This window comes from Suricata suricatta, chromosome 1 (genome assembly GCF_006229205.1).
Source record: "Suricata suricatta isolate VVHF042 chromosome 1, meerkat_22Aug2017_6uvM2_HiC, whole genome shotgun sequence".
In the NCBI taxonomy this organism is placed as follows: Eukaryota; Metazoa; Chordata; class Mammalia; order Carnivora; family Herpestidae; genus Suricata; species Suricata suricatta.
Genome location: NC_043700.1, coordinates 144,357,521 through 144,385,337, shown reverse-complemented (window position 1 = coordinate 144,385,337; position 27,817 = coordinate 144,357,521). Strand labels below are relative to the sequence as shown.

General features: G+C 32.6%; 1 protein-coding gene across 4 annotated transcripts in view; it reads right to left on the bottom strand.

Annotated features, from left to right (window-relative positions):
• The window catches only part of TECRL (trans-2,3-enoyl-CoA reductase like), a 158,938-nt gene that overhangs the window by 74,473 nt on the left and 56,648 nt on the right, over nucleotides 1–27,817 (bottom strand). For all 4 annotated transcript variants that reach the window (XM_029945352.1, XM_029945347.1, XM_029945364.1 and 1 more), the window contains exons 5-8: nucleotides 21,224–21,339; nucleotides 15,362–15,467; nucleotides 14,031–14,103; nucleotides 9,508–9,551 (exon numbers count right to left, since the gene is read on the bottom strand). In XM_029945352.1, coding sequence (XP_029801212.1) covers nucleotides 9,508–9,551; nucleotides 14,031–14,103; nucleotides 15,362–15,467; nucleotides 21,224–21,339 — 339 coding nt within the window. The remainder of the gene's footprint in view (nucleotides 1–9,507; nucleotides 9,552–14,030; nucleotides 14,104–15,361; nucleotides 15,468–21,223; nucleotides 21,340–27,817) is intronic.

The following is a 27,817-nucleotide window of genomic DNA, read 5'->3' as shown; positions in this document are numbered from 1 at the left end:
TTCCTATGCAACGCCAATTGTAAAGACATCATAGATAATAAGTGCACCGAAACATAAGAAAAAATAATACGGAAACATTGTCCAGATATTTTAAGAAAAGAAATTATATTTAAATACTATATGCAAGAAGAAGAACTATTTTCCTGCATTACAGTAGTAGAACAAATAATTTGAAAATATTTTATTTGACTTGCTCATATACAAACTGACAATTTGGAACAATGTTACCTTTTTTCAAAAATTTTAATTAAAAAATAAGTTTATATTTTCTTAACACATTCATAGAGAGATTAGCAACTCAGAGGCATTGCCTGAATCACCTTATGAAGGAAAAGATGACTTAGATTTTAAAAATCATTAGGAGTATGTGCACAACAATGTGGATACACTTAACACTGCTGATGGTGCACTAAAAATGGGTAGAATGGTAAATTTTATGTTAATTGGGTTTTTACCATAGTTAAATTTTTTAATTCCCTAGATATAGTGTTTTAATTGCAAAAGAAGTTTAGAAAGGTAAATACTATAAATTCAGATGTACTTTCATTTGGAAATATATGTGTGGCTTAAAATAAATCTAAATAAAAATTATTTGTTTCATATAATTTTTATTAAGTAGCTTGACTATCCGTTATATCATACTCTATGAATAATAGGGTGTTAATAATTCAATCATCTATTATCTTCTTTAGCATTAACATTATATTGATAAATATAAAATATCAATTTGTCAGCTAATTGAAAGTATCAGTGTTTACATGAGAAAATAATCATTTCCTTAAATGTTTTGATTTAGAAAGTGAACGGAGACACTTTTATTCTTTAAGCACCCTCAGACTCTCAGTTCTCTGACATTTCAGTTTTATTTGTAACTAGTATTACTAAATATTTAACATTGTGGGACGGGTGAAATAGGTGATGGGAATAAAAGAGGGCACTTGTGATGAGCACCAGGTGATGTATGTAAGTGTTCAGTCACTATGTTGTACTCCTGAAACTAATATTACACTGCCTGTTACCTAACTGGATTTTAAATAAAAACTTAAAAATAGATATATAGATCTTAAAAAATATTTAACAATGTGCATGTGGGGCAGAGTGGTGTCAAATCAATAGCTCATAAAGGAATTTTAGTTAATACATCAGAAGTGTTGTATAAATTTTTATCAAAATATTCACCATTAAATCCCAGTGTTTCCATATTGAAAGACAATATATGGAATTTCAATAGTAAAGATCCTTCTTGTTTACTCTAGGCACTGTACCTCAGTCCATAGCATGTTGTCATTGTGGTAAGTATGCCTATGACCAATGCCTAGAAGGATAATTTGCAGAGATTCACGTTTTTATTTTTAAGTTTATTTAAATTCTAGTTAGTTCGCATATAATGTAATATTGGTTTTGAGAATAGAATTTAGTGATTCATTACTTACATATAATATCCAAAGCTCATCACAAGTGCCCTCCTTAATACCTATCACTCATTTAGCCCATCCTCCACCCACCACCCTGCCAGGAACCTTCAGTTTGTTATCTCTGTCATCTGTTCTATTTCTTAAATTCCACATATGAATTAAATCATACAGTACTTGTCTTTCTTTGACTGATTATTTCACTTAGTATAATATACTCTAGCTCAATTCACACTGTTGCAAATGACAAGATTTCATTATTTTTTATTGCTGAGTAATATACCGTGTGTGCGTGCGAGCGCATGCGCAAATGTGTGCATATGAGTACTATTCCATTGTGTGTGTGTGTGTATGTATCTTCTATATACATATATACACACATATATACATATATATCATATCTTCTTTATTGATTCATCAGTCGATGAATGTTTGGGCGCTTCCCATAATCTGGCTATTGTTGATAATGTTGTTTTAAGCATCAGAATGCATGTGCCCCTTCAAATCAGTATTTTTGTATCCTTTGGGTAAATACCTAGCAGTGCAAATGCTGGATCATAGGGTAGTTCTATTTTTATCTTTTTAAGAAACCTTCATACTGTTCTCCAGAGTGGCTACCACAGTTTGCACTTTTCTACCAGCGGTGTATGAGGGTTCCCCTTTCTCCACTTCCTCAACAACATCTGCTGTTTCTTGTTTTGTTAATTTCTGTCATGTTCTTTCTTGCAAGCTTCATCAAGTGAAGCATTCTCTACATATGTAAGTGAAAATGATGCACCTAGGGAACAAAATCTATATATACTAAACATCTGTTTTTCCAAAGTTTTATATATACCATATATGTTATCATTATTATTAGTTATTGGCAGATGTAAGTGTATCATTATATTAATATAATTAAAAATATAATCTGCTAAAATGTCACTAAAACTGATAATCAGGTGTGTTTTGCATTTCTGCTCTTTTGATTTTTCTATTTCAAATAATAATAAGTATTATTATTATAAGTTGTGTCTTATTTATTTTATCTTATCATTTCAGGGGAAATATCGGATCACTATATAAATTTGGAAAGCTTCATCTGTGATATAAATCAACTATTATAAGCTTGAGCAGTTAGTTTCTACTCTAAGGGATAAAAGATATTCACACAGGTGCTATTTGATCATATAAGCCAATAATATACTGTTTTAGCATAAGTTTTATAACTATAATTTATATCACTATGATCATAACATTCTAATAATTTATTTCAATTCCTAATCTCTATTTTTATTATGAGACTCATTTCTATTAAAAAAGGATAACATGTATTCTGTTCCAGAGTAAATATATTAATTATGGATTTATCAGAAAATATATATGCTAAATGATACTTGTTTCCATTAATACTTTTTTTAGAGCAGTTTAAAGTTTATAGCAAAATCAAAGGGAAGGTACAGAGATTTTTTATGTACCCGCTGCTCCCACACATGTGTAACCACATGGTGTCCTCCACCAGAATGGTACAGAATTCCTTTGCATAAATATCAAGCAACACAACCACTGGATTGTATAGTAAAAATGTATTTAAGAAACTGCTTCTCAAAGGGACTGGATCGTTTTACATTCCCACAGCACCGAATGAGAGTCCCTGTTGTCCCACATCCTATTATCACTTGGTGGTGTCAGTGCTCTAGATTCTTGGCCTTCCTAATAGGTTTGTAGTGCTATCTCATTTCAATTTGCATTTCTCTGATAGCATATGATTTGGAACATCTTTTCATGTGCTATTTACATATGATATATTTACATATATCTGTATATCTTCTTTGGTAAGGTATAGGTTAAGGACTTTTGCCCATTTTTGAATTCAGCTGTTTATTTTCTTATTCTTGCATTTTACAAATCCAGTATACATTCCAGATATTGATCTTTTATCAGATGCATCTTTTGCAAACATTTTTTCCTGTCAATGCTTTTCTTCCCATTCGCTCAATATTGTATTTTCGAGATCAGAAGTTTTAATATTAATGAAGTCTAGGTTATCAGTTATATTCTTCTTGGATTATTCTTTAGCGTTTTATCTAAAAAGTGATTGTGGTGCCTAAAGTCATCTAGATTTTCTCTTATGTTATTTTCTAAGAGTTTTATGGTTTTGCATTTAGCACTTATGTCTGTAATCCACTTTGAATTAATTTTTGTGAAGGGTCTAGGCCTGTGTCTAGATTGATTGTTTTTGTATGTGGGTATCTAAGTTTCCTAGCATCATTTGTTGTGACTCTTTTGTTCTCATGTCTTGTTTCTACTCTAACCAATACATTTCACTTTTGAAAATGAATAACTTTATAGTTCTAAACAAAAGTTCACATATTATATTTATATTACTGCAGGATATGAAAAGTAGATTTTAATAGTTATTTTATGAATTTATTTGTTGCACGAAACAGATATTTTCTTGTACAAAATTTGTTTTTGGAGATGATATTTTCACTCAAAATTATAACTCAAAGTATTTGATTTTGAAATTGATTTAATGTTTAAAAATACCTTATTTTGTGTCTGGGGCCCATCTCATTACCACATTTCTGGGTGTCCCTGAGTTATATTTTTAATCCATAGAGCTTTCATGAAATATTATATAAGACAAGAATGTGTGCATATGGCACAAGATTATGGTATAAAAAATAGCACCATAGAGTAAACTTTAAAAAAAGATACTTTATAAATATTGACCCTATGGTAAATTATTATTAAAAACACATTTATAAAAACACATTATAATTATTTTTAAGAAATTATTTCTATATTAGCTTTGATGTTATATAATTTAGCAATGAATGTTTTATCATTATAGTAGCTGCTGATTTTAATTTAAATTATTACTGTTTTTAGGAGTAAGTCCATTTTAGGTAAAAATAAATGATAATTATAACAAACTATTATAAAATCAATTTCCATTAATTTTATATTATTATTTTTAAAACTAGCTTTCTAATCAAATTACTTAAGAAATCAGTAGTAACTCCAACCAAATTTAGGTATAAAAGTTGATTTATGTTATTAGGTAATCTTAGTTACTTGAGGGGATTAGAGGAAATTATATTGGCAAATGATGAGAAAAGGTAGAGTCCTAAATTTTAAGTCTTCAGTAAAAAAGTAACTCTGTCTATAGCTGTCTATCAACAATAAGCAAAAGATAGAAAAAAACTGTACGAACAAACCTGAGCCTGTTGCTGAGAAGAAAGCGTTACCTTTGGCACACCTTTCTTCCCTTATTTACCTCCTCCACAAACACCATTCAAGCAGCTTCCTGGCCTTACTGCAGTTCCCATAGCACAGCCCCACTCTCCTCAGCCTTGTTAAATGATATGATACAGTGTTCCCAGCATCCTCTCTCCTGACCAAAAATTATTCTATGCCCAAGGTCCTTCTTGGTTCCGTGCTACAAGAGACAGTGTGACTGCTTGATAAGAGCATAATTTATCACTTCCTCAAGAATATTTGCATTTTAATAAAAATAGATTTAACCTAAATGAGTGGATAACTAATAGTGAGACTGAAGACACAGAGGCGAAACCAGAGAAAAGAGTGATTTTCAGTATTTTACAAACCATGTGTTACAGGTTATCTATTGTCTCATTTTCTACACTGTTGAAGACAGTAATAAATTCAAAAGAAAAACTTCCTCTTCTGGTGCAGTGCTCAAGGCACAAAGAATTGATAAACCACAACTGCTTCTGGAGAGTAAGACTAAACTGGGAGGAAGAGAGGTTAAAGAAAACAAGAAAAGGGGCGCTTGGGTGCTTCAATCAGTCAAGCATCCGACTTCGGCTCAGGCTATGATTTCACGGGCTTGTTGGTTTGAGCCTCGCATCGGATGGGTAGGTGGGTTTTGTGCTGACAGCTCAGAGCTGGAGCCTGCTTCAGATTCTTTATCCTCCTGTCTCTTTTCCCCTCCCCTACTCATATTTTGTCTCTCTCTCTCTCAAAAATAAATAAAACATTAAAAGTGTTATCTATAAAATAGCAGATTTTAAAAATGATAGAATATATTTTGTTTTGCAGTAGTGATTTTGTTTCCTTGTGGGTGGATTTGAGTTCAGAGAATGAAGAGAAGTCATAGAAATATGAAGATACTGGGGGTATAGTGTATGTCCACATCATTTCTAGCAGAAAAACAGTTAGATCTAAAAGTTGTAAGGAAAGATATTCTGATGCCTTTATAAATTTGCCTAAAAACTCCTAAATCTACTTGTTGGGTTTTCTTCCTTTACAGATTTTGTGATTTCAGACCATATTTGAAAGAACAGTGTCATGTTGAAAGTCAGAAAGAACTTACACAGAAAGGGAGGTGATAAAATGCTTCTCAGAATATAATATAAAAATGGCAAAACTCACAAAAATCAAAGAGTTTCCAAAAGGAATTATACTCCACTTTGGAATGTTTTAGTTGTGCTGTTTTGCTTAAGTATGTTTTGCATAGTATTAGAAAACTCAAAATGGCATTAGAAACAAAACAGACGGCAGGAGCAGAACAGAGAAAATGATAATTGTTAATAGTCCACAAAATGCCTGATTCACACAGAAGTCATTAAGAATTAAATATGACCATATTGAACATAGTTCTCACACGTTGTCTTCTAGCCATGTGATAACCTTGCTCAACACAATAGAATCAAAATTAACTTTAAACGAATAAGGCGTTTTTTCTTAGATTAAGAGGGCATATATATCAATAAATGAAGAACGGGAAGTTATGCAAACATTTGTAGAAAAATTAGCACTTGCAATTAAGATAAGCATTTTCTGGTTAAACTTTATACTATACAAGATTGGCCTACGAATTTCCCCTGCACCCCTTTACGTAATAATAATTGGTTATAATATATGCTGATAATCTTAATATAAAATAATTTTAAGTGCACTTAACTTAAAAATATGTGTTTTGTGAGGCACCTGGCGGACTCAGTCAATACAGCATTCAACTTTTGTTATCAGGGTTGCAGGTTGGAGCCTCAAGTTGGGTTCAGAGATTACATAAAAAGAAACTCTTAGGGAAAAAAAAAAAAACGCTTTTCTTTCCAAACCATTTGCATACACATGTTTGTGATAAATGTGAAAGGCATACACTTAGGCATTTATTTATTATGAATGAAGAAAATTAACCTTGAAATACAGAATGTTATGCTCACAGTGACATGGTAGGTATCTTCAATTTAGGTGATAAATGTGCAAACTCAAACAACCCATTTGTTATTACATTCTGTATCAGTTTCCTAAATCTTACATCCTAATATATTTTATTTGTGAAAATTAAGTGTTTTGCCTGCATCCAACCTTATTAAGAAATTCCAGGGCTAGCAGGCTTTTTAGATTTGCCATTGCAGGTACAGTGTGAAGAGAGTCTCAGGGGCCCTTCTACCTTATTTCTAAAGGCCGATTTGCAACAGAATAGGAGAATTCAAAATTTTGACTTTTAAACAAGGTTTTCTCATGTACTCAATACTATCTATAATTGAAAACACAAATTCTTCTTTTCATCTTAATTTAAGTTTAGGATCAAGACAATCACTGTTTGTTATGTGCTTAGAAATGTGGAATTAAAGTCATTGTGTTTACCTACTGTCTACATTGGACCTATTCAATGCTACTATTTACCACTATGTGTTTATTTTGAGACATTGGCCCTTACAAGACAGCAACTATGATAAAATTTTATGATTTGCCTAATTCTAGTCCGTCTTCTTCTTATTCGCCCCCCCATGTGAAATGTATAAAGAAACATTTATTAATAAAAGAATGTGTGAAGATTGAGCTCTAGTAGCTTCTTTTTTTTTAATTTTTTTGAATGTTTTATTTATTTTTGATACAGAGAGAGACAGAGCATGAGAGGGGGAGAGGCAGGGAGAGAAGGAGACAGAACCGGAAGCAGGCTCCAGGCTCTGAGCTAGCTGTCAGCACAGAGCCTGACGCGGGGCTCGAACCCACGAACGTGAGATCTGACCTGAGCCGAAGCCAGAGACTTAACCGACTGAGCCACCCAGGCGCCCCTCTACTAGCTTCTTTAGGAGGCAGCATCTTTCGAAGTCTTGGGGAAAAAATGTATAGTGCAAACGATTAAATTTTTGCTTGTTTCCAGTTATGCCTTTTTAACACTTAAAATATTATCATTGTTATGACATTCTTAAAAACCTATACTTAAAAATTTTTTATTTTATGTTAGGGCCATGGATTTGCGGCTATACCACATTTGAAAAAATCAGAGAAAATAATATTATGTAGGTGGGAAATGTGTAAATATTTACACATAATAACAGAAAGCAAGTTGCAAAAACTCTTGTATAGTGGTTAACATCATAAGGAGAAACATGAGAGAATTAATCAGATATAAAGCTAAAAATATATCAAAATAAAACCCAAATATGTGGTCATTATTTTGTTTTTCCACTAATTAATTCTTCCATTTGCTCAAATTTACTGAGTAGTTAATATACAAAGATCATTAGACTTGGTACAATGTACATTAGCAATAAAGACATCAAAATAAATAAACTGAAGCCTAACTATCTATGAATAATATACACAGGTGGAAAACTAAATATATACTTATATATACCTTTAATATACATTTAAGAAAATATGAATAAAAATGGAGCACCTGAAAGGATCAGTCAGTTAAAAGTTCCACTTTGGCTCGGGTCATGATCTCAGAGTTTGTGAGGTCAAGCCCCGTGTTGGGTTTTTTGATGTAAGCACAGAGCCCGCTTCATATCATCTGTCCCCCTCTCTCCCTCCCCTTATCTCCTCCCTCTCTCTGTCAAAATAAATAAACATTAAAAAAAGAAATTCTAAATAAATAAATGGTTTATGTTATTGATTCAAGAAAGTAGTATTTCTACTATGCACAAGACCAGGTGTTAAAAATACTAAAGTGTGATATGCCCCTGCAACAGCCAATAAGTAGAGGGCCTTATTATCTAAACCATTAATTAAAATACACACACACACACACACACACACACACACACACGCAGAAACATACAGGTTTGCATGAGATCCTTTAACAAAGTGTGGTGTGTGATTTGTGCCCTGTATGAAATGTGAGAGTATAAGATGTGTAACACAAATTTCACAAAGGATATAGACTTGTATATAAATCAAAGTAACTCATCAACATAACAGGGGCATGAATCATGGGAGTTAATCTATCAAGGACAGGAATGAGGAAGAACATGAACAAAGAATAAAAGCTTGGGTTATGTGGTAGACTTATATGGTGCATTGTATATGTCTAATAAAATAATGCACTTCAGAAATACTAAATAATCGTTTGCACTCAGATGGATGTGTACCCAATTTAAACAATGCATATGTAAAGTTAAATAGAATAATTTAAATAACTGAATTGAAACCAATTAGGAAAGATCTATAATTCATTCAAAAAGCATATTTTGTTTTCATTAAGAATAAATTGACAATTATGTCATAGTGTTTTTAGTTTTTAAATTTTATTATTTAATTTTATCATTAATATATTTATATAAATATATATGTTATATTTATAGAAATATAAATATTTATATTTAGTTATTTAATTTTATTATTATTATTTTTAAATTTTAATGCTTATTTATTTTTGAGAGAGAGAGAGAGACCAAGAGCGAGTGGGGCAGGGGCAGAGAGAGACAGAATCCAAATCCGGCTCCCGGCACTGAGCTGTCAGCACACAGTCTGAAATGGGCCTCGAACTGACAAACTTCAAGATCATGACCTGAGCTGAAGTCAGACATTTAACAGCGCCCTACCAAAGTCCTTTTTAGATGTTCATCTTTTGATTAAAAAAAATTTTTTTGCTGTTAAGTTTATAAGTGTGCAATCTCTCATAAAAGTAAATAAACTTAGAAAAAGATTTAGAGAGCTCAAAAAAAAAAAGATTTTGGAGCTAATGGCTTGATTTGGGGAAATTGTTTGACCTACTTCACTTAATAACATTAAGTATATAATATAAAAAGATACCGTATTCTGTACATGTCAAATCCTCAAATATTTGTTTTGCATTCTTAATAATACTTCAGTTAGAGCATGAATAGCAAAAAATATAAATAATACATACCAAAAAATTGATAGCAGATATTGTGACTTGCCGGTTTCCAAATGCTAGAAAGTAGGAAAAGAAGATGTAATGCAAACATTCACATTTTGGGCTGCCACACTATAAACATAACTGAAGCAGTGTTTATTGGCTAATACTATCCTCTAATCCAAAATACTATGCTTCATGCAATTGACCTTTTGGAGTAATACATTTGCAGTTAAAAGGGATGAAATAATTTTTGCTTTCCACATGTACTTTTCTTCTAGTTACCTAATGATGTTTAGAATACAAATGGGATCTATATTTAATTATTATTATTAAGGCAGATTTAACTTCTCATCTGTCACTTTAAAAGCACATCATTGATGTATGTGTGTTCCTGTGCCAGTACCAGACCGTCCTGATGACTACAGTTGTGCATTCTAGCTTGAAATCTGGAATCATGGTTCCTCCAGTTTTGTTTTTCTTTCTCAGGATTGCATTGGCTATTCAGAGCATATGTGTTCCACGCAAATTTTAGGATTGTTTGTTCTAGCTCTGTGAAAAATGCTGGCTATATCTTTTTTTTTTTAATTTTTTTTAATGTTTTATTTATTTTTGAGACAGAGAGAGACAGAGCATGAGAGGGGGAGGGGCAGAGAGAGAGAAGGAGACAGAACCAGAAGCAGGCTCCAGGCTCTGAGCTAGCTGTCAGCACAGAGCCCGACGCGGGGCTCGAACCCACGAACGTGAGATCTGTCCTGAGCGGAAGCTGGAGGCTTAACCGACTGAGCCACCCAGGTGCCCCAAATGCTGGCTATATCTTGATAAGGATTGCATTAAATGTGCAGATTGCTTTGGGTAGTATAGGCATTTAAAAAATATTTCTTCTTCCAATCCATGAGCATGGAATGTTTTTCCATTTCTTAGTGTGCTCTTCAATATAAGTATTCTATGGTTTTCAAAGTACATATCTTTTACCTCTTTAGTTAGAATGTATTATGCCAAATTAAATCAATCAATCAGAAAAAGATAAATATATGATTTAACTCATGTATGGAATTTAAGAAACAAAACAGATCAACATATAATGGGGGAGCAAAGAGAAGAGAAACTACAAGGGACTCTTTGTGATGGAGAACAAACAAGGTTGACAGAGGGAGGCGGATGGGAGATGGGCTAGATGGGTAAAAAGTATTAAAGAGGACACTTGTGATGAGCACTGGGTATTGTATGTAAGTGATGAATCCCTAAATTTTACTTCTGAAGCCAATATTGCACAGTATATTAACTAACTAAAATTTAAATTAAAAGGAAAGGAAAACATTTCCTTTATAAATAAATACATACATATCATATGGCCTAATATATGATTGCATCCAATAATATGTCTTGTTTCTTGATGTTTAACAACAAAAAGAAACAGGTTAATAATAATTTTAATTTTTCTCAGTGATGTTTTATAATAAGCAATATTTTAGGAGTTTTCTATTTTTACTCTAGAAACAAACGTATGAGGTAAGATTTAATGTTCCCATCTTAAAGTAAAGAAAAATATAGGTTATATCAGTACTCAAATCATATATGAGTAATTAATAAAATAGATTTTAAGGTAGTGTCTTAAAGTCACTTTTCTCATGGTAGAAAAGTTGTAATATAAAAAGTAGAAAAATAAAATTTTCTGATAAGCTCATCACCTGTTTTAACAGTTGTATTTTTCTTGTTTTATGTGAGTGTGTGTACATATAAATTGTTATTTATGTAAGCACATTTACTAATAAAAATATAATGTTTCATTTTAAATCTGGCATATTTTATAAGGATACTTTTAAAGATTTTTCCAATGTTATTAAGCATTCATTGCAAAACTACGACACCACCTGCACCATAATGTGTAATGGGGCTAGCATGAAACATTAAATATTATTTAATTGTTACATAATTAGTGTTACTTTAATTTTATGTATGATAAGTAATACAACTTCAAACATCTTTCTTTAAAAGACTTTTATGGAGATTCTATTTCCATAGGCTAGTAATTTGAAAGTATAATGTAGTCAAAAGTTACATAAGTATGTATGCATGTATCCATAAACATATATGCATGTATTCATATACATTTTTTATAAAGTACATCTATCTAATTATGAAATGAAATACATTAATGGAGAAAATTTGGGAAATAGATAAAAGTGTAAAGAGAAATAAAATGCATAAAAATTCCAATATTCATGGTATATCAATTAATTTTTATATTTTCCCTTTGAAATATACATTTTTCTATATATTTGTACTGTATGTAATAAAACACTTTTATAATCATTTATTCCTTAATATGACATTTGCCATATAACTAAGCACAGTTGCCATATAATTAAACATTCTTCTATAGCTGAATCAAATATTTTTTATTTGTAGACAAAACTTCATTCATTCAACAATAGTTATTAAGAATTTATATGACAGGCTTGTGCTTATGATAAATCAATTAAAACTAAGCCAAAAGCAACTCTTATCTTAATAAAAATTATTGTCTGACAAGGAAAAAAATAATGATCACAAGATAACAAATGGAAGTTTGCAACCCTGATATGTATTACTAAGAAAGACCTATATAGTATTTAATGTAAAAACTAAAATGAAGGATTTACGTTAATGAAGGACCTCAGGAAGGATTCTGACTACATGATTGTACTCTGATTTAGAAAATAAATAGATACTAACATAGACAAGAGAGGGGTTCTGAACATTTCATGTATCAGGACAGTGAAGATATACCTTGTTTTCATTTTTTAATAAGAATAAATAATAATATGATTAAAACAGGTGCTAGGACAGAGTATAATCTTTAAATATTTTTAATGTTTATTTCCAAAAACAAAGTTACAGATAGTATAATTTGAAACAAACTTTCCAGAAAATAAGTTAGCCATCATGAAAACTTTCTGTAACATTTTTATATTGTTATAATGTCTCATATTTAGAATTAAAAAAACAGGCCATTTTCCCTTGATTGCTGCTGATACTAAACATATGTATTGAGTTTTCTGATCATATGCATTCCTGTTTGCAGTTAATGGAATATTCTTGCCATAGGGTAGTTTTCAGTTATGATAATTTTTTTCCTATTTACTTTTAAATATCCCCTTAATGGTATATGTGTTGGAAATATATAATAATATGTTGTTTTTTAATTTAAATTAGTGTGTGTAAATGTATAGATACCATTAATTTTATGCAGTCATATCTGTTGAGAATAGGACTTTACATGATACTCACTTTCTAGTTGGAATCAGTATTATAATGATATATGTATGTTCATGGAATTTGATGCCTACTTACAACTTATGCATTTTAGAGCCTTGAGTTTATAAAATTAGACTTTTGGAGTCTCACTTTCCTAATCTATAGTAGGGAATATTAACACATTATAATGTTCGTTAATAGCAATTTTACAAATCTTGACAAGCATCTGGTTTTCAATACTTTGCATATGTTAACAACAATCAACCTCTATTTTGTATAAGATATGTGAATGTAGCATTTTTCTTCTTAAACATAGTATGGAGCAAAAATATCTATCTGTTAATGTTCTAAAGTCAGCAGGTACATATTCTGATAAAGCATATTTAACTATATGATGTAAGGAAATTTCTCCCTTCAATATTTATAGTCGATAGTATTTAAAAGAATTAAAATTTTGAACTCTTAGCAAGCTCAACTAGATGTCTTGATCTTAAAGATTCTGTTTTGGTACTTCAAGCATATATTAAGGCAGTTTAACTCTTTTTGTAAGATCTAAAATAAAGCTTGAATACTCTATTCATTTCTATTTATTTCAAACTTTAAAAACACCAGAACTAGACCACAGAAAAATAATTATCAATTAAGTTTGAAGCCTCAACCCTTTTGCATGAGAGTCCTATGTGTGCCTTGTGGGCTGCAGTAAAAGCTGAGGAGAGAAAAGTCCGCAGCAGATGAAAGAAATGGGATTGGTCCAGCTATTTTCCTCCAGGTTTAGGAACTCTGAATTTAGGTTTGGTCCATTGTGCTTTCCACAAAATTGCTTCATCTGAGTCAATGGCCAGGATATTTAATAAAGTTATAACTGGAAAATAGTAAGAAACAAATTGCTTCTATTTTTCTTACTGAATTATATTTAATACTTTAATTACATATTTATTGCTTAGTTTTAAAATCCTGATAGTTGATTTCATGTGGGTGATGTATTTTATGTATATATTGTGTGATGATACAGAATTTTTTTTTTTAATCTTCACCCTTTCATTTTTACTATCTGTCTCTTTGGAGATTTACAACCAATATATGTTTTTGCTAGAGTTCCTACGGAAAGAAAATAAATCAATGCCAGTCAAACTAGTCTTTTAAGTATACATAAAAATTTAATGGAGTATTACATAGAAGCAACTTAATATTGACAGTGTTTTTATTATTTGCTTATTTCTTAAGTGTACTGTTTCCTAATTTCTGTGTCTAGTTTAGAAGAGAGTCTTGATGTTGGCAATTTAGTATGGATTTAATTAGAAAGAAATCGTACATACATGGTGGTGTATACTGTGGGTGATTAATATAGTAGGCAATCCAAGAAGTAAATCCCCAATAAAAGGCACAGCCCTGCAAATAAAACATAATAAATGTTAGGGAATGTACATAAAATCTATCATATAATTTTAAATCATCCCATATACTTATATGTCACACAGCAGCTCTTTTTTTATATGAAAAATGGTATAAATGCTCTAAGCTAGATAAATGAAATGCTTCCTCACCCAATAAAGTAGTATTTTACAAGTTCTTGTTTGATATCACTAAGGAAATGCATTACTTTGCTCAACCCTTATTAATATAAATGGGTATTTAGGATATAAGGCAAATGTAACAATATATTTTAGAAATACCTTTCAAGATTGGTTTTTGTCTATCAAGTAATAAATATGAATGAAAGCATAAAATAATAATGTACCACATAAAATACATTAATATTCATTTTCCATCAGTAAATGAATAAAATAATGAGTTATTTAATCATTAGTAAAACATGTCTTGATAGAATATAAAGGGAAATGCCCTAGTTTTAAAAGTCCTAGGTTACAATACTGATCTTGTACTAAGATGATAAATCCTAATGTCTTCTGCCAGAAGAGAAGCTAGTCTAAATGATTTTTGAGGTTTCTGAGAGTTTTAGAGTTTATTGTTTTAATACTATGACAACAATAGAATGGCTTGTTGACATTTTTACAAAACAGGTATTTGTTAAAAACAAAAACCAAGGAAATTTTAGATAAGGAAATATTTCCTCTTGAAAGTCATCTTTAAATTAGTCACTTAGAATTAGAATTGGAAAATTGAATTGCAGTGTGTTATATCATGTACATTTCCACTTTAATATTTCATAAAACTTCCCACTTTCTTGACAGCTCTTTGATGGGATGGTTATTAACTATTGCACTCACCACTTTGGAAGAGCAAAGACACTGTCATCACACCGACAACTGTCATCAATACAGAATGTAGTCTCATCATTTTAATCACACTGACATATATTTACAGGAGGGTTCACATATGACATCCCTCCTCTTCAAGCCACTTATAGAGTCTGAATTCAATGCTATGTATTTCCAAAATCACATGTGACTGAGGATATGTGTCTTGTAACAAAAGGACATGGCAAATCTTTTATGTAGGGTTATTGGTGGAGGGCAGCTCCAGTGAAATAGGTCATGGAGGAAATGGCATTTAAGGAGCAGCTGTAGAGTTGAACGGAAAAATCTAAGCATAAGGGAAATAAGCATTGTTGTATTTATTTTATGGATAACCCAATACACACAATTTCTCAATAGTAATTAAAATGACAAAACACATCAATCCCCACCTTTATCAAATTTTTCAAGGGTGTATGTCCTGCAGAAACTTTATGGACAAATAAGGTTTCCAAAAGATATCGGATATAGTGTATACAATGACAGAAGCAAGCCACGCTAGAAAGAAGAAAAAAGATGAACATTAAATTCCCTTCCAAAGGTCTGGCTTGCATTATGTATTAGATGTTTTATTATTTATTTTTATTTAGTTTGCTACAATATTTATTAGGAAACATTCCTAATAATCAAATACTAATGTTTATTTCAATACTTTTATGCTAGAAATTTTCTAAATTTATTTCACAATAAAAGTTATGTTACAACACTCTCTATAAGGTTAGTTCTGATGGCACTCAAAATATTTTATAATGCCAGTCATAAGTTGTCTGCCCACACCTACCCCAGGAATATATAACATTATAGATGTTCTCATATCAAAATGCCTCAAGAAGGAAGCAGAAAATGTACACTTTTTGTTTTGTTTTGTTTTGTTTTGTTTTTAGTACAGGTGACATACAATGTTACATAAATTTCAGATGTACACCATGGTGATTTAACAAGTTTACATGTTATGCTATGCTCACCACAGTACAGCGGTCATCATCATACACGCTATTACACTATCATTGACTGTCTTCTTTATGCTGGGCCTTTTACTCCCGTGACGTATTTATTCCATAACCGGAAGCCTGTATCTCCCTCTCTACTTAATCCATTTTGTCCCTTCCCTCTTTCCCCTGCCCTCTGCCACTTGCGACAACATGGATAGACCTAGAGGCTATTATGCTAAGTGAAAGAAATCAGATTGAGAAAAACAAAGACACATGATTTTACTCATGTGGAATCTTAAAAATCTTTATAAAATAAAAATCTTTATAAAAATAAACAAAACAAAACAAAACCAAAAAAAAAAAAAAGTGAATGAGCAAACACACAAAAAGCAGAATCTGACCTGTAAATACAGAGAACAAATGAATGGGTGTCATAGGGGGAAATTTACAGGTTTTTAAAATATCCACTACCTACTTAGAATTCATGTGACATTTTATAATATTCAGAATAACTTTTTCATTGTTTGGTTGCCCTTCAGCAAGAACCAGACATTGAAAAAGTCTGAACTTTCTTTTTTTATGAAGTCAGGGCAGCTTTTTTGTTTTGTTTAGTTGGCTTTATGTTTGGTTTTCAACTACCTAACGAATTGTAATATCTTGCTTATCTCTTTGTGTATTTGTTTTGCTGCTGTTGTTCTATTTCTAGAACAAGCGTTCTATATGGCTCCCTTGCCATTTATAAAACTATTATTTTAAAAGTAAATGTCAGATGTTATTTATAGAAATATATATTCTTGCTTAGGTTTAAAATATATTTCCATTAAAATCTGCACTGCATTTATTAAAATCATGAATTTCAAAAGCTGTGGCTTCTATTTGAGATAATCAATACGGATCAAAAATTGCATACTTGAGCCAATAAAATTTGAACATCAAAATCAGCATGTCATTTACTCTATGTACATAAAATCAAACATTGAGTCTCCATTGGGAGGAAATTTTTTTTAACAAAATGAATTAATGATTTTTGTTTAATAATAAGAGTGATTTTTGGGAAAACAAACACAAGTCAACCTGGCTAAATCCTCAGGGAATTTATTATTATTCATTAATTCATAAAAAAATATAAGTATGTACCTATCAGGAGAGAGCCATGTTCTATGTGCGTATATCTATGAAAATAGACAAATTCTGTGAGAAACAAGAGAACGAAATGTGGATATCTGGGAGCAGAGCTTTCTAGACAGTAAGAGAGGCAAAAGCAAAGGTTTTGATTTAGGAAGATGCCTTTTGGGTTTAAGAGCCTGAGGAGAGAATCAGTCAGTATTTCTCCTACCTTGTTGAGTCTTTGAGAGGAGCATTTATATAAATACTTGAGTGATAAAATCTTCCATTGTGTATGAAAGCATAAAGTGAGGCTGTGTCCAGCTACATAGCAGATCACTAAATAAGAAATTTTAGTTCAAGCTATGGTTAATTTAGTTCACTTATTTTGCTGATGTTATACCGGCAAAGCACAAACAGCTGTATCTTACTCTTTGGATATATGTCACTTTGCAATTATTGGTAAGTCACTTATTTGCTTGATTTCTTTCTAAAATATTCTTTCTATTTATGGCTGAATCCCTTTCAAACATCAACTCTTTCTCTGAGCAGTGCTAAACCAGTTGTACATTCATAAATAGGTTTGAGTCTAATTCTTTTTCTTCCTGTCATAACATTCAAAATTATCCTTTGTCACATAAGTTTCAAGATACAGGGACTCAAAAGAAAACAAAGTCTCAATTTTTATAGAGCTATGCCAGGTTTCTGTTGTGGAAGAGAATGAGGGCAATTTTGCTAATAATGGGTTTTGAATTACAGAGGCCACATGGACAGATTCAAGGAATCAGGGAGAACTCAGAGCAACATGGAATGGTGTGGAGTTTGTTGAGATGGAATATGAGAGAACAGGGGTGGCATACAACTATGGGGCTAATGGCGTGGCACGCCTCATGTGTCCAAATAGATGTGTCTTCTTGCGTTAAAGTCAGATAGTCATGCTGTGTATGCTGTGTGTAGGAAAGGTTCCTAGGACTGCTTTTCCCTCTGATGATGCCATTAGAAGCACTCAGGGAGGTGTGGCCTCAGACTCCGCGCAAGCAGTTCACGTGATCCTATGATGGGAGAGACCTTGACCCTTGAAGACGTATCCTCTATCCTCACTACTGCTGACTGAATAAAGAGCGTCTGGTTACACCAAGCTGTGGACCACTTTTACACGTCCTGATGGTGATGGAGATAGTATAGGAGATTAGGCCTTTGTCTGGTGTGCAGGAGTTTCTAACAGGCCTAATGAAATTTGTGGTAGTTGAGTCACATATAGATCCGAGTCAAGCAGAAAAGTACTTTTGACTCTGTGATACGATTCAAAGCAGTTTTGGAGAATTCACATTAGCGTATTTGGCAACGGGATATGGCACGTGAAATTTGATTTTCTTACCCTTTAAAATGGTGATCTCTCATCCTAAGATTCAGTTGCCCTAAAAGCCTTATATATTTTATCTTATTTTATATATTTTATTTTATAGATTCTGTTAGACCCTTAAATTTCAAAAATAGTTTGTATGTTTGTGTGTACCTAGTCTGGAATGATTTCATATCAAACTAACATATTTGCCATTATGGAATAACATGACCCAAACCTTTATCACCAGGATTTAATAAAACATGCTGTGTATATGTTTAAGATGGTAGCCAACGGTCAGTCAATTCCCTTAGAATGACACTAGGATACAAAGGGCTCTTTTTTCGTGTTTTGCTGTATATCTAGCACATGTTATATGTTGATCTAAAAACATGAGCACCATCACATTGTCTTTATGAACTCTCCACTGCAGATTTTCTAATTTTTTAATTGTTTTTTTTTAATTTATTTTTGAGAGACAGAGAGAGACAGTGCGAGCAGGGGAGGGGCAGAGAGAGAGGGAGACACAGAATCCGAAGCAGGCTCCAGGCTCTGAGCTAGCTGTCAGCACAGAGCCTGACACGGGGCTCGAACCCATGAACGTGAGATCATGACCTGAGCCGAAGTGAGACATTTATCCGACTGAGCCACCCAGGTGCCCCTGTTTTAAAATTTTTAATGTTTTTTTTTTTTTAGAGAGAGAGAGAGTGCCGCAGGCTTTCTAAACAAACTGTCATCCCCTTACATCCTTCACTAAAGAGAAAGAAAAATGCTAATGTTCTAATAGGCCGTGAACTTGCCTATCATCCCTGAGAGCCAATTTTCCTTTGCCTCTTTGTCTTTCTGCCACACTGTTTTTTTTTTTTTCCCCTACAAAGCACCAAATTTCCTTGTACTACAAGTAATTTCCACATGAGTATTCTGCAGATTTGCTAGTTAAAATCTGACACGTCCCTCCAGAACACGAAGAGAATAGTTCAAATGCCACTTTCTTAGAAAGGCCATCTCAGAATACGCATCAAAGTTGGGTTCTTCTCTTTTATAATCTAAAAGTGCCCACTGTAAAATAAACATGTTTGTAATGGGCTCACCCACCTCATCATTCCAAACACTTTTACTGAGTATTTTCTGTAAGCCAGCTAATGTTAAGCAGTGACGACACACTGGGCATCAAAAGAGATCCATCATAGAACTTCACAGAGGGAAAGATACAAATGCGATCATGAGAACATATAATTTTAAAGTAATAAATTGCATAAAGGAAGAACATTTCAGTAGCATGTTTGTCATGCAAAGAATAGGAATGGCTATGGAAGGAATGGAAGGCCAGTGTGGCTGCGGCACAGCGGTTAAGGGCCAGAGAAAGCTTGATTTGAGATGTGAAAGTCAGAAGTCAAATCATTCTCTTTCTTCTAGTATTCCTATGACCCAAATTGTGCTGCCTTTTTTTTTTTTAAGCTTATTTATTTATTTTGAGAGGGACAGAGAGCACATGCAAGTTGGGGAGGAGCAGAGAGAGAGGGAGAGAGAGGTTCTCAAGCAGGCTCCACAGAGTCAGAGAAGAGCCCCAGGTGGAGCCCGATCTCACAAACTGTGAGATCATGACCTAAGCCGAAATCAAGAGTCAGATGCTCAAACAACCGAGCCACCCAGGGTCCCCTGAATTTAAGCTTTCCTTAATTTTTTAAATGTTTTTTATTTATTTTTGAGAAAGAGAGAGAGACAGCATTAACAGGGGAGGGTCAGAGAGAGAGGGAGAGACAGAATCTGAAGAAGTCTCCAGGCTCTGAGCCAGCTGTCAGCACAGAGCCCGATGGGGGGCTCGAACCCACGAACCGTGAGATCATGACCTGAGCCGAAGTCAGACGCTTAACCAACTGAGCCACCCAGGCGCCCCTTAAATTTTGTTTTTTAATCACTTACAGTTTAGTCATTAAATCATGTTCTTTTTTTTTTCTTAACAAATTGCTAACACTACATCTCAGTGTAGCATCTTGAATAATTATTCTTTCTCTTTAAGAATAGAGAAGACAGACGGAAACAAAGAGTCAGAGAAGAGACAGAGACAATGAGAAAAAGATTATTTTCACATTATGCTATGACTTCATCTTTTTTGTGTGTGCTTTATTTTCACTTTTTAGTTTAAAGTAGAATTTAATTTTAGATGTTGATCAACTAAAAGAAACTTATAAAACCTTTTTGGGAGGAGTGCCTGTCAGTGAAGTTTCTGGTTCAGTCAGTTAACTGTCTGACTTCAGCTCGGGTCATGATCTCATGGTCCAGAATTTGAGACCTGTGTCAGGCTCTGTGCTGAGAGCTCAGAGGCTGGAGCTTGGTTTGGATTCTGTGTCTCCCTCTCTCTCTCTGCTCCTGCCCCACTCATGTTCTGTCTCTCTCAAAATAATAAACAAATATTAGAAAACTTAAAACCTTTTTTCCTGTTTATATGTCATTGTTTCTTTCCTATAAATGTTGCCCATATTTTTAAAGAAGCATATATTTTATTATATTTTATTTAGTATTATATCTTGAACCCTATATATGACTTCTCAGCTTTATAATTTTAAACTTTTTGTGATATTTCTAAATTTCCAGATTTCTCCTACTGTGATCATTATGAATTTATGTTACCTGAACTTTAAGGTACACTTAATAATTCTTTGTATATAAATTCACAAGTTGGTATCTATACATTATTTAAAGTTACTTAAAATATTTCTTTAACTGTAATACACTTTGAGTTTATAAACAACCTTAAAAATAATATCTGATTACTAGCTTATCTCCTGCAGATACAGCATAGATTTCTATACAATACAGGTACAATATACACAGATACAATATACACACCTATAGATACAATATGTATTACTTACTGTACCACTGGGTGGCGCAATCTTCCCGAGCCCTCCTTCATGTCATATATGTATGGAATCCTCAAATAAAAGAGGAGATATATCAGCAAAGGTCCTGTGTATTCAGCCAAAAATACCTGAAAGTAAGAAGGTGATATAAATAAAAAATAATATAATGTCATTAAGATTTACATATAAACACAATAAGCATGTCCATAGGCAGCCTACTGAATGAACTAGTACGTTGGGCAGGCAGCATTATTTATTGTTTAAAATGCATTAGGCTATGTGCTCACAAAATTAAAAAGAAGTCGTCTTTGGAAGAACTGTCAAGACTTAAGGAAAGAACAATTATAAATGATGAATTTAAATTAAAAACATTGAAGGGGCGCCTGGGTGGCTCAGTTGGTTAAGTGTCCAACTTAGACTCATGTCATGATCTTACGGTTCGTGAGTTCGAACCCCGCATCGGGCTCTGTGCTGACAGCTCAGAGCCTGGAGCCTGTCTTCAGATCCTGTGACTCCTCTCTCTGACCCTGCTCATGCTTTCTCTCTCTCTCTCTCTCTCTCAAAAATAAATAAAAACATTAAAAAAATAAAAAAGTAAAATAAAAACATTGAGTTTAATGTAATGATTTCTTCACAAAGGATTTTTTATTTAACTAACCAAACTATTATAAACCTATTTTTTTGTGTTTCCTCAGCCCCATACACAGTCTATCTTCTGTGTGAAATGTCCCTGTCACTGAATGGAATTAGCTACAGTAACTGTCCTTTTTATTTATTTTTTAATCTTTATATGGCTGTGTCATCTGGTATTCAATTGTTTTGACACTGATTCAAATAGAAATAATTTAGTTCTCTTGTTTGGAAATTTTAGACCTTAATTCTAATGAGTCTTAGTAGGTAGTTAAAAGGATTGCCTTCTGAATTCTGAAGCTGAAAGTCAACCATATATGTGGAGAGAGATATCTGATCTATAGAGAAATAATCAAAAGACTTGGAAAGACAATTGGACACAAGGCTGGTTGATTGCATGAAAGTTCACTGGTCGCCTGGTTTTCTGAATGTTTTCTAAATCTTATAACTGTCCATTATTTGGTTTTATTCTGATGCTAAAACCAGATTAAAGTTGCTCTCTGGAATTTCAGACAGAAAAGGAAAATATTTTACCTCTGAGTGTTCAAAGAGAATGGACACAAACATGAGAAAGATAAATTCAAATGCCATTATTGTTTTGCTTTGTCTTTGCCCATTTTTATAATTTTCGAAGAAAACAAAGTTGCATATGTTTTACCCAAATATGCAGGTGTGCACATTGATTAGAAATTATATTCTTATCTCGTGTGAGAGTTTAATATAACTACATCTTTAGAACATATAACATATGTTCATATATCATATATAGAATTATATATGTGTGTATATGTGTGTGTATAAATATCTATTTATGTAGGTTTGTTTAGGTATATATTTCTTTTCATTTAATGGTATTTATCATCTCATTAGCCAAGAAAGACTTTTATGTGAAGGTAAACATGCAACATCTGACAAATTTAGTGTCAAGAAAACATTTTAATGATAGACTATATTAATTTATGGCATACAACATGCCTGATTATTCAAGCGTAAAGAAAAAAATGTTTACCACTTTTGAATGTCTGATAATAGAGTCTGGTTAATACTCCAGAATAATTTGAGTAATTGTTTTATTATAATAAAAAGTTTAAAATATTTATTACAATGCCATCTGATCTAGTCAGGTCAAATTTGAGCAAGTCCTCTAGTTATGTCAGTTATGAAAAATGTTATGAACAATAGTTAACCTTGATCCTATGTCACTCTTTATTAAGTTAATAAAAATACTATCACAAATATGAAGCTTCTTTCAATCAGGAAATTAAACTACAGCTTTATCTCCATCACAACCTAAATATAACTCAGGAGAATCTGCTAGCTTACAGTAATATGTTCTAGGAGGCCCAATATTTTATCCCAAATATTGTTCATCTGAAACATGGAAGTTAAAACAGTACCAAAGTGTGAAGGCTGTCCCCTGACCTGAAAGCACTAGAGAATGATAAGAATAACTTTTGGACAAAGCATTTTCAAAGAAAATCTATTTGGGTGCAAGTAATAAAAAAAGAAGAGAGGTGTTTTATTAAACCTAGAAAGTAATCAAAAAATAGTTTCAGAATAAATAAAAACAAGAGCCAGATAGAGAAATATTAATAAGACTCACTCCTGAAAAAGAAATTTATCTTCTCCTACTAAACAAGAACAAATTCAAAACCAAAGCTAAAAAAAACAAATAGGCCACTTATAAACCCCAGCAAATCAGATGAATTTACAGACTAGGAAGTCCATTATAAACCAAAATTCAGTGGAAATTATATGTTCAAAATAAGCAGATATCCTTTCTTTTTTTCTTTGAACACACACACAAACACACATGCACACTACTTTTAAATTCCATCTTATTTCCAATATCATTTTCATGCTTTTGCTTTATAGAATGTTCACTGTATTGAACTAATGTATGGGTCAAAATGTAAAATTCAGTGATACTAGGCAAGCTAGGTAATTGAGATTTTTTTTAGAACTTCCATGGCATATCCAACTTGGGATATGTATAAATTGAAAAAGGAAGAAGACAATAAGCAGCTTTAGAAATATAAATTGTAACACAAAGCTGCAATTGTTGCAGATTGATTAGAATCTTTGTGCTTAGACTATGTTTAATGCATTTCATTCTCTCTTGAAAAAAAACTTTTTAGTCCTATTATTATTAGGATGGTGTTGTCTTCATTTATTTTTTAAAATTGCAATTGACAGTTGAAAACAAAAGAAATTGCACATTTCATAGTTTTTGAAAATTACTGACAAAATAAAATAATGTCTACCTTAATATTCTAATGATGGGAGAGCTCTTAAAATTATGAGAGCATTTCCCAATAGTAATACCACTTTTTACTGAATGAGAAATATTGAAGCTAATATAATAGTTAAAGAAAGTTTTTTTTTTCTTTTTTAAATGTTTTATTTATTTTTGATACAGAGAGAGAGAGAGAGAGAGAGAGAGAGAGAGCGAGCATGAGAGGGGGAGGGGCAGAGAGAGAACGAGGCACAGAACCGGAAGCAGGCTCCAGGCTCTGAGCTAGCTGTCAGCACAGAGCCTGATGCGGGGCTCGAACCCACGGACCTGAGATCTGACCTGAGCCGAGGTCAGTGGCTTAACCGACTGAGCCACCCAGGCGCCCCAAGAAAGCTTTTTCTTAATTTAATCATTATATGTATGACATATAATGGAGAATTCTATTCTAGGTTGTTCAAAATAAACCATTGTAATGAGATCAACAAGAAAAATTGACCAAAACGTCTTTCAGGATTCATAGAGCTCCTGAGTCATTGAAGAATTAGAAGGTCAAGATATTTTATTTTATTTTTTTAACTTTAACTTTTTATTTTATTTTGAGAGAGAGAGAGAGAGAGAGAGCATGAGCAGGGTAGGGTCAGAGAGAGAGGGAGACTTAGAATCCGAAGACAGGTTCCAGGCTCTGAGCTGGCAGCACAGAGCCAGATGCAGGGCTCAAACCCACTAACCATGAGATCATGACCTGAGCTGACCTTGGGGGCTTAACCAACTGAGCCACCCAAGCACCCCACAAGGTCAAGATATTTTAAACAGGACTCTAGAATAGTGATTGAATCTGGGATATGAAGTCTTTTTTTTATGTTTATTTATTTTTTGAGAAAGAGAGATAGAGAGAGAGGTTGAGGGATGGGCAGAGAGAGGGAGACACAGAATCTGAAGCAGGCTCCAGGTTCTAAGCTATAAGCACAGAGCCCGAGCAAGGCTTGAACTCATGAACTGTGAGATCACGACCTGAGCCAAAGTCAGCCATTTAACCAACTGAACTACCCAGGTGCCTTTAGGTAATGCAGTCTGATAGCACCCTGAGGAGAAGACTAAATTTTTTGAGGGTGCCTGAGAAGGGAAGGACAAAAATTGTTGCTTGGCATCTTTTAAAGACAGAGAGATAGCCTTATAAAATCTCCAGGTTTGGGTTGAGACATAGAAGAGGGAAGCAGAAGTAAATCTGCCTTTACAGTAACTAGTGCTCAGCCTGAGAGCATTTTAATCATCAACTGGATTCAGATGACCTGGACCAAATAATGTCATTAGTCCTTCTGTAGGATGATAAATAAATAATTTTGAAAAGAAGATAACATCATTTGAGGCCTCAAGTTATCTTTACAAGTTTTCCATACATATTTTTCTGCACTAGGTCAGAAATGTAAGGGTGTGGCAGGAGTAAAATATTATAATCAAATCCAAGGAAACAGTAGACATTTGAAATCTATAAACTTAAGGCACACATAACAGAATTATCAGACACGTACATTTAAAAAATGACCTTCCATAGCCAAGTTCTGGAAAGAGCCTAAATGTCCATCAAAGACAAGATCATTAAATCACTGACAACTTAAACTGCATTAAAATTGAAAACTTATTGCAAAGAAAAGAAAAGCAACAAATCTCATTAAGGAAACGAAAAGACAAACTAAACACTGAGGTAAAATATTTGCAAAACACTTATCAGACAAAGGACTTTGTCTACAATATAAAAGATATTTTTGTATGTGCTAGATAAATAAAAACTTCTGTTTATACCTACACAAAAATAGATAACAGCTTTATTTATAATAGCAAAATACTGAAAACACCCAAATACCCATCACTGGGTGAATGGATAAACAAACTTTACATTCAAACAACCAAATACTACTCATAATAAAGAGAACTGAGTATCCATAGATGAAACAGATAGGATGGATCCCAAAGGCACTGTACTTAAAGAAAATTATACATCAATCTAACAAAAGAACCTGTATAATTCATTTATAGCTTTTGCCACATGACAAAGATATATAAATGAAAAACAGGTCGGTAGTTGCCCCAAGATAGGAAAAAAAGTGGGTAAATATAGAGGCATGATATGAGGGAGTTCCTTTGTGGCAATGGAACAATTCTGTATCTGATTGTGGTTTAGATACTTGAATTTGTACACAAGTAAATTGCACAGAACGATAGGCATACACAGGAATGAACATAAAAATGGTGAAAAGTGAATAGGATATTTAGGTAATAGCATCTAATAATGAGGATTATTATATTAACCCTTTATCCTAAGTCCTTCAATAAGTTCAATGAGGCAAGTGTTTTCTTACTTGATGAAAAAGATTATCAAAATCTTAATTTTGACCTTGATAAAGAGATTGTTTCTAAAAAAAACAAAAACAAAAAACCCAACCCTATGATAACGTCTTTATTATAGGAGCACGTTTTAGTGTTTTATAATGTATAAGAATGTTAGGTACACTAAAATATTGCTTTTATTGTATAATTTAGTTGATATAAAGTAGGTGTGATTTCAATGTAATATGTGTATTTTTAGCATTTAATAGGACTGACTCATTTGGAGCAAAAGATTATGTAAACCATAGGGTTGATTTAAAAATATTCATCCTATTTCCAGGGTTCTCTTTGTCACCTAAATGACTTTCCTCTCAAAAAAGGTATAATTTTCTAGTACAACTGTCCTAGAATTCCACCTTAGCACTTTCTCTGTTCAGTGCTTATCCAAACGTGCAGCTGGCATTTTTAATAGACTCACCATTAATGCCACTCGTCCTGATGCAACTTCTGTAGACAGAATTTTCTTTTCATCATAAATGTGGACAAAAACTATGAATATTTTAACCTTTGAAGATCAGAATCTGCTTGTCTAAAATCTCCTTTAGTAAAGGTCTGTTGATAACACATTTGAGTATTCAACCCTTTGCCTACATAATGCATGCATTAATAGGTTCTTTTATAAATATTACACTTCACAAAGATGCCCAATTTTCTAAACTCAGTGTTTTTGTACAACAAATTAGTAGTCAAAAGCTGAACCAACAAACTCTGAAAACTGAAGCAACTATTTAAGTAATAATACTAAAATGTAAATAATGACCTAAATATAGGGAGATAATGCATATTAAAGGAGAGAATGTTAGAAAAGTCAAAGATGTGACAATATTTAAATAATAAATGCAAATGAATTTCTCTATTTGAGAATTAAATAATAATGAATAAATTGTCCTGTGTTTGGAATAGTTTTAAAAATTGAGTGTTTAACTCTGAAGGGAAAACTCAAAGCACTGCTGATGATAATATTGACTGTTAATGATGGCAAAAAGGAAACCTTTCTTCATACAGAAAGTATTAAAATGCAATCACATTGCAAATGTGGAATAGAATTTAATCAGAAAAATATTAAAATTCTAAATAGTATAAATAAAATTATTGAATTGAAAAATACAATGATTGCACTATTCTTTGTATATCAACATCAGAATTATTTATCAAATTAACTCTTCTACTGCCTCTGTTACTAAGTATCACCTAGTATTTCCTCTTGCTACTGAAGCTATTCCATCTATCTATTCCACTAACATGAATAATTCAATGCTTGTGAACTAGTGCTAAGGTATTTTGTTTCTTAGTCCTACATTTCTTTAAAATTTTTTTCATGTTTTATTTCATTTTGTGAGGGACAGAGAGAGACA